Source organism: Scyliorhinus canicula, chromosome 3 (genome assembly GCF_902713615.1).
Source record: "Scyliorhinus canicula chromosome 3, sScyCan1.1, whole genome shotgun sequence".
NCBI classification, from domain to species: domain Eukaryota; kingdom Metazoa; phylum Chordata; class Chondrichthyes; order Carcharhiniformes; family Scyliorhinidae; genus Scyliorhinus; species Scyliorhinus canicula.
Window position 1 is genome coordinate 110,221,088 of NC_052148.1, and position 7,560 is coordinate 110,228,647.

The 7,560-nt window shown below is 48.5% G+C and overlaps 1 protein-coding gene across 8 annotated transcripts in view; it reads right to left on the bottom strand.

Moving 5' to 3' along the window:
- Positions 1-2,440, bottom strand: part of pcm1 (pericentriolar material 1) — a 263,929-nt gene extending 261,489 nt beyond the window's left edge. For 3 of the 8 annotated variants that reach the window (XM_038791089.1, XM_038791083.1, XM_038791082.1), the window contains exons 1-2: positions 2,357-2,427; positions 925-1,029 (exon numbers count right to left, since the gene is read on the bottom strand). In XM_038791089.1, coding sequence (XP_038647017.1) covers positions 925-1,029; positions 2,357-2,365 — 114 coding nt within the window. In that variant the 5' untranslated portion in view covers positions 2,366-2,427. Of the gene's footprint in view, positions 1-924; positions 1,030-1,344; positions 1,364-1,875 lie in introns of those variants that run through there. The other 5 variants (XM_038791090.1, XM_038791087.1, XM_038791084.1 and 2 more) reach the window with 4 other exon arrangements.
- Between the last annotated feature and the right edge of the window lie 5,120 nt (positions 2,441-7,560).

Here is a 7,560-nt window from a genome sequence, read left to right on the forward strand (position 1 = left end):
GGAGAGATGGGCTGAGGCCTTGCGGAGGGTGAACGCGTCCTCGGCGTGTGCGAGGTAAAGCCTCATCCAGTTTAAGATGGTGCATAGGGCCCACATCATGGTGGCGAGGATCAGCAAGTTCTTTGCCTGGGATGGGGGTGCCATGTATTGGTCTTTGCCTCCGATAGCTCAGAGACAGATTTTGTTGGGATGGCGGGACTCAGAACACCGAAAGCTGGGGTGCGGGTGAGCAATCTGGCAGAACTCCTGAGGTTGGAAAAGGTTAAGTTCGCTCTGCAGGGGTCGGTAGAAGGGTTCGCCCGGAGGTGAAAACCGTTCGATTTCAAGGAGAATTGAGAGGTCAGCCGGAGGGGGTGGTTTAAAATACGGATGGCGGGATGTGGAGGGGAGTTGGTGTCAGGGGCATCGGAGGGTTGAAGTGTTGTTCTTCTGATATTCTGTGTATATTTGTTAAATGCCTGGAACATTATTTTTTTTAAAACAGCACATACAACTTTCAATGCCACTTACACAGGGAAGCAAAAATGGTACTTGCATTACAGAACATATTTCTTGCTGATAGTGAGACACTTTCAGACCCTGTCCAAAAGCCTGTCTCTGTGGCAGTTTTTTTTTATGGCCTCTCCCAATCATTCTCCAAATCCTTCTGCCTCCCCCTACATTCTTCGATCCAATTTCCTAACATCTCCCAGTTGTTAAAATCACAAGGAAACAAAACATGTGAAAGAAACAAAGTGATTCATCCAAAATAAAATTACCTTACGTGAGTCTTGGCGGATGTCGGTCTTTCACTGGATCAGCAGGAATTTCACACAAGGAAAAAATATCCAATGTTGTAGAACTTACACTATAATTCCCTAAATCACTGAATTGACATAAACCCATGTTCTAAGCACCTTAACTCAACTGGAATCTTTGTCTTACCCGGTTATTAAGCTGATCATCCAGGCTTCCATTATTCACAGCACAGTTGGACAAGTCTTGATCTTCAATACGTTCCTCAAACAAAGGGTCACCACCAGTTGCCATCTTCAATTAGTAGACAAGAGCGTTTGTGGGTTTTTTTTATAAAACATTTGAACATACCTTATATTTTTAATTATTTAATTGAAAACATCCTCACAAAAGGAGCCTGCATTATTTAATTGATCCCTCTATAGGCGTTAGCCTTGGTCAATGGTCATATTCACACCCGGTTCCAGTGACGTGAACACAAAATATGGCAAGTGCTATCCTGTCGTAGATGTTAAATTGGAGCCATGCTAGATCTAAAACATCACAAAGCACGAGACAAAGAACCACCAACATTTATTTATCCCTCAACTCACAATGAAAATGTCTTACTTAATTTATCATGTTGCTGTTTACCAGACTTTGCAGTTTGCCAATTCGCCACCACACGACTAAATCACAGCAGCATCAAGTAAGTCAGGACAACCCCAGGTTGAGAAAGGATAAAGTTTTTTCTCATTATACTCCTTGGGTCAGACAATCTACTCCTGCAGGGTTACCAATGAAAACTAATGGGCAACCAGGAGTGGACAAACAAATTACAACTAACTAACTAGAAGCAACTTAATTTCCAGTTTAACTAAAGTAAAATACTGCAGAACCTGGAAATCTGAAATATAAACAGAAAATGCTGGATATACGAAGTGCGTCTGGCAGCATCTGTGGAGGGAGAAACAGAGGTCACGTTTCGAGTTTATATAATCAGGTCTGTAGAATAAAAAAGTGTTCGCTCGGTTTATCTCGCCACAGGTGCTGCCCGAGCTGCTGAGTTTATCCAGCATTTTCCGTTTTTATTTTATATTTAATTTCCAGTTTTAGGTTAAACACTAACAGGAGCTTGCAAACCACATCTGCATTTCTCACCCTTTACAGTTTTGTGAAGTGGGGGGGGGGTGGTTCTTTCGCTGCCGAAACGGACAACTTCCAGCGAAGAGCAGAGCAGAATTGTCCAATCGAAATCTTCAAAAAGCTGAACAAAAATCCCCAGAATTTCAAGCCAGGAGAAAAGGAGCTGTTTTATTCAGACAAATCGAGAAGAGAGTGCAAACCGCCAGAGCCAGTGGGTCGGTCGCCCGAGCACGGGGGGGGGGGGGGGTTGGAGCCGTCTCCAGCCGGGCGCCGACGGCAATGGAAGGCCGTCAACCAAAGACCCGACCCGCACCTGAACAGCCCCTTCCCCACGCTACCGGCCCACCGCTCACTCGGCTGTGCTGCAGCAGTGTTTACAGAAGCGGCCGCTCGCCTTGCCGAGTGGGGGAGGGGGGGCTTAGTAACGGAACCCCGTCTCGCGGGCTGGAGCGCGCTCTCCCGCCAAACCGTCCCCGAATACCGCCGGAGCCGTTACCGAAACCATAGCGATGGGACCGGAAATGACGCGGCCGCAGGGCACAACAAACCGCGCTCCCTCCGCCGACCGTGACCGACCAACACACACACACCCCCTTTCACATCCGGTTCATAGGTCAGAGTTTAGCCGCAGAGGTTCTCCGTCCACAGCTGCTCGCCAGGAGACAAGATATGTGATTTCCCAGGACAGCCTGAAGGAGACGGAAATTAAAACGGAAAATGCTGGCAAATCTCAATCGGTCCAGCAGCATCTGTGGAGAGCGGGCGACAGGGTTAACGTTTTGAGCCCACATGACTTCTTCAGAGCTGCGGGGAGGTGGGGTTGGTGTGGTAATCCCCACAGTTGTGTTTATTAGGAGATGTGTGGTACGACCCTGTACTACAGGTACGGGGGTAGTCTCTGCCTGACCTCCTGCCAGTGGGAGGCCGGGAGATTTCTGGCCTGCAGGGCATGCCGGACGGCCCTCCAGACCGTCCCGTTCTCCCTTTCCATCTGCCTGTTTCCCCGGGGGTTGTAGCTGGTCGGCCTGCTCTAGGCGATACCCTTGTTGTGGAAGGAACTGATGCAACTCATCGCTCATGAATGAGAATCCCCTGTCACTGTGGATGTAGGCGGGGAAGCCGAACAGAGCGAAGATTGTGTTGAGGCTTTGATGACGGGGCAGACGTCATATCGGGCATGGGATGGCAAAGGGAAATCTGGAGTACTAATCGACCACACTGAGGAAGTACGTGTTAAGGTCGTTGGATGGGAAAGCCCTTTTGAAATCCACGCTGAGGCGTTAAAAGGGGCGGGAGGCCTTCACCAGGCGCACGTGGTCTGGCTGGTAGAAGTGCGGTTTGCACTCCACACAGACCTGGCAGTCTCTGGTGATTGTCCGTACTTCCTCGTCGGAGTAGGGCAGATTGCGGGCCTTGACAAGATGGTACAACCGTGTGACCCCCGGGTGACAAAGGCTGTTGTGCAGGGTCCGGAGTCGGTCTACTTGTGCGCTGGCACATGTACCTCGGGATAGGGCATCTGGGGGCTTGTTGAGCTTACCGAGGCGATACAAATTCTCGTAGTTGTAGGTGGAGAGCTCGATCTTCCACCTCAAGATCTTATCATTCTTGATCTTGCCCCGTTGTGTGTTGTTAAACATAAAGGCTACCAACCGTTGATCAGTGAGGAGAGTGAATCTCCTGCCGGCCAGGTAATGCCTCCAATGCTGCTTCAACAATTGCTTTTCGACGGAGGAGTGCCGAATTTCAGAGGAATGAAGGGTGCGGGAAAAGAATGCCACAGGCCTGCTTGCCTGCGTCGCTCTCCACTTGAAAGGGCAACGTCTCATCGACTGCGTGCATCGCGGCCTTGGCGATGTCGGCTCTAACACGGGCAAAGGCCTGTTGAGCCTCGGCCTTCAAGGGGAAAAGGGTGGACTGGATGAATGGGCGGGCCTTGTCCGCATAGTTTGGGACCCACTGGGCGTAGTAAGAAAAGAACCCCAGGCAGCACTTGAGGGCCTTGGGGCAGTGGGGAAAGGAGAGCTCCATGAGGGGGGGAATGTGTTTGGGATCGGGCCCCAGAACTCCGCTCTGGACCACATAGCCGAGGTTGGATAAGCGGTTCATGCTAAATAAGCACTTCACCTTGTTATAACAGAGGTTTAGGAGAGAGGTGGTGTGGAGAAATTTGGCAAGGTTGGCATCGTGGTCCTGCTGATCGTGGCCGCAGATGGTGACATTATCTAGGTACGGGAAAGTGGCCCGCAGCCCATACCGAGACTCCGTTGGTGACGCCGAAGGGAACCCTGAGAAAGTGGTAGAGGCAGCCATCTGCCTCGAAGGCAGTGTATGGGCGGTCTGCCTTACGGATGGGGAGCTGATGGTAGGCGCATTTCAGGTCCACAGTTGAGAAGACCTGGTACTGTGCAATCTGATTGACCATATCAGATATTCGTGGGAGGGGGTACGCGTCGAGCTGCGTGTACCGTTTGATGGTCTGACTGTAGTCAATGACCATTCTGTGTTTCTCCACAGTTTTCACTACTACCACTTGGGCTCTCCAGGGGCTGTTGCTGGCCTCGATAATGCCTTCCCGAAGCAGTCGCTGGACTTCGGACCTGATAAAGGTATTGTCCTGGGCGCTGTACCGTCTGCTCCTGGTGGCGACGGGTTTGCAATCCGGAGTTAAGTTTGCAAATAGTGAAGGTGGGTCGACCTTTCGGGTCACGAGGCCGCACACAGTAAGGGGTGGTAAGGGCCTGCCGAATTTCAGTGTTAGGCTCTGGAGGTTACACTGGAAGCCCAGGCTGAGTAGCACGGCAGCACAGCGGTTGGGGAGGACGTACAGGCAGAAGCCACTGAATTCTATGCCCTGGACTGTGAGCGTGGCTATACAGTATCCCTGGATCGCCACAGAGTGGGACCCGGAGGCCAGGGAGATTCTCTGATTGGCGGGCTGTACCGCGAGGGAACAGCACCTTACCGTATCTGGATGGATGAAGCTTTCGGTGCTCCCGGAGTCCAGCAGACAAGAGGTCTCGTGCCCATCAATCTTCACGCTTGTCCAGGCGGTGGGGTGGGGATGGAGCAGAATAGAAGGTCATGGATAGATTGGATGTCAGGGGAGATATAAATACGACGATGTCATGGACACAAAACCAAGGCGTGGTAAATAGTGTTAAAGACGAAAGCAAAATGTGCTAACAGCAGAACAAGGATCAACTCATGAAAGCAAAGCATGAGAATAGCATTCAGACTGGAACTTTGGGCAGGAGTGGTGGGGGTAGAACAATTAAATTGGAGGACAGAATCCATGGTATGAATTTGTTGAGCTCAATGTTAAGTACAGAAGTCTGTAAAGTCCCTAATCAAAAGATGAAATACTGTTCCTCTAGTTTATGTTGGACTTCACCGGAGCATTGTAGGAGGCCAAGGACAAAAATGTAGGCATGATATCAAGATGGTGAATTGAAATGGTGAGCAATAGGAAGCCCACGCTCATTGTTGTGGACTGAGCTGAGGTGTTACACTTGGTGGCGACCCCGTCTGAATCTTGTCCCCTAATGTCGAGGAGACCACATTGGGAGCAGTGAATGCAGTGGACTAAATTGAAAGAAATACAACTGAATTGCCACTTTACCTGGAAGCAGTGTTTTTGACCTTGGACGGTGAGGAGGGAGGAGATAAAAGGGCACGTGTTACACCTCCAGTTGCATGGGAAGGTATGTGGGATGGGAATAAAGTGTTGGGAGTGATAGAACCGTGGACCAGGTTATCATGGTCGGAATGGTCCGACAGAATTCTGATGGGAGGCGAGGGAAGATGTGTTGGGTGGCAGAAGCCTGGGCTTCTGCTCTTATCTTTCCCATTTTTTTTGTGAGCATACTTGGTCCCACAAAGTGTCTCTTATTTCATAGCAGTTGGTCATGTTGATCACCCTGCAAGTAAGATTGATAAAAGGAAGCCAGTAGATGTCTTGGTATACTTGGATTTCCAAAAGGGATTTCATTACATAGCACACAAAAGTTTAATGTGCAAGATAAATGTGCATGGATCTGGTCTTCATATCTAAGGATGAGTATACTTGCCTTGGAGGTGTTCCATATCTAAGGAAGAGTATACTTGCCTTGGAGGTGTTCCATATCTAAGGAAGAGTATACTTGCCTTGGAGGTATTCCATATCTAAGGAAGAGTATACTTGCCTTGGAGGTGTTCCATATCTAAGGAAGAGTATACTTGCCTTGGAGGTATTCCATATCTAAGGAAGAGTATACTTGCCTTGGAGGTGTTCCATATCTAAGGAAGAGTATACTTGCCTTGGAGGTATTCCATATCTAAGGAAGAGTATCCTCGCCTTGGAGGTGTTCCATATCTAAGGAAGAGTATACTTGCCTTGGAGGTATTCCATATCTAAGGAAGAGTATCCTCGCCTTGTAGATATTCCATATCTAAGGAAGAGTATACTTGCCTTGGAGGTGTTACAGTGAAAGTTTATTTGCTTGGCTCCATGAATGAAAACATTGTTCTTTGATGGAAGCCCAATCAAATTTTACTGAGTTTCTTTGGACTTTAGAAGAATGAGAGGTGATTTCATTTAACCTACAATAATCTGAAGGGGATGGATAGGGGAGACACTAGGTTGTTTTCTTTGGATCGTAAATCTAGAACACAGGTGTACAGCCTCAGCATAAGAGGACAATCATTTGAAACCTTGCAGGGAAGCGATTGGATGGTTCCCACAGGACAAGTGTGAAATTAGTTTTATTTTTGGGGGGATTCTCAGCACCAGGTTCAGGTTTTCACCCTGTTGGTATTGAAGCTCTATGATGATTGTTGTTTTTGTGCTGGCTCTGGCCTTGGTGCTGGGCTTGTGAAAACCAACACTCTATCTCCAAGCCAAGGGGTGCAGAACACCATTAGGGAGACAATGAAAAGCAGTGACGCAAATCATTTTATGCCAAGCTCTCTGACACAAAGCCCACAGATGACAGAGCTTTTACATCTTCCCACATCTCTTATCACATAAGTCTTAGCTGAATACACAGGAGACTCTGAACAAACCACTAACTCTGTACATGCTAACGAACGGTGTCCAGTCCCTCGGGATAAAACCCTCGAAAGCGGCAAATTACTGGCCGAGTTGTATTCTACTCTGTGTAACTGGATCAGCTCAGACCTGTTGGAGGTGTATGAGGGTATGCTTCCTTCCAGCAGCATGTCAGAATTCATGAGGAAAAGTATTATCACCCTTATCTACAAGCCAAAGTGGGAGAAGAAGAATATCAAAAATTGATGGTCTATTTCACCGATTAGCGTGGATTACAAAATTCTGCCTGAAGTCATCAGCAATTGGGTCAAGTCTGGCATAGAGTTTTTCACCCTGATCAGGACTGCACTGTACCTGGCAGGAAAATCTCTGATAGCCCTGTGCTATTTAGGAATGCAATCACTATGTTACATTACGACCTTCAGTGCCGCATTTTCCACCCTCTAACCCTATCAACCACCCACCAACGCAACTAATAAACCTCAACAGTGTCTGCACCTCCTCTGGATGCTAAGGAAGTTCGGTATGTCCACATTGGCTCTTACCAATTTTTACAGATGCACCATAGAAAGCAAACTATCTGGCTGCATCACAGCCTGCTTTGGCAACTGCTTAGCCCAAGACCGTAAGAAACTTCAGAGAGACAGGAATACAACCCATCATGCAAACCC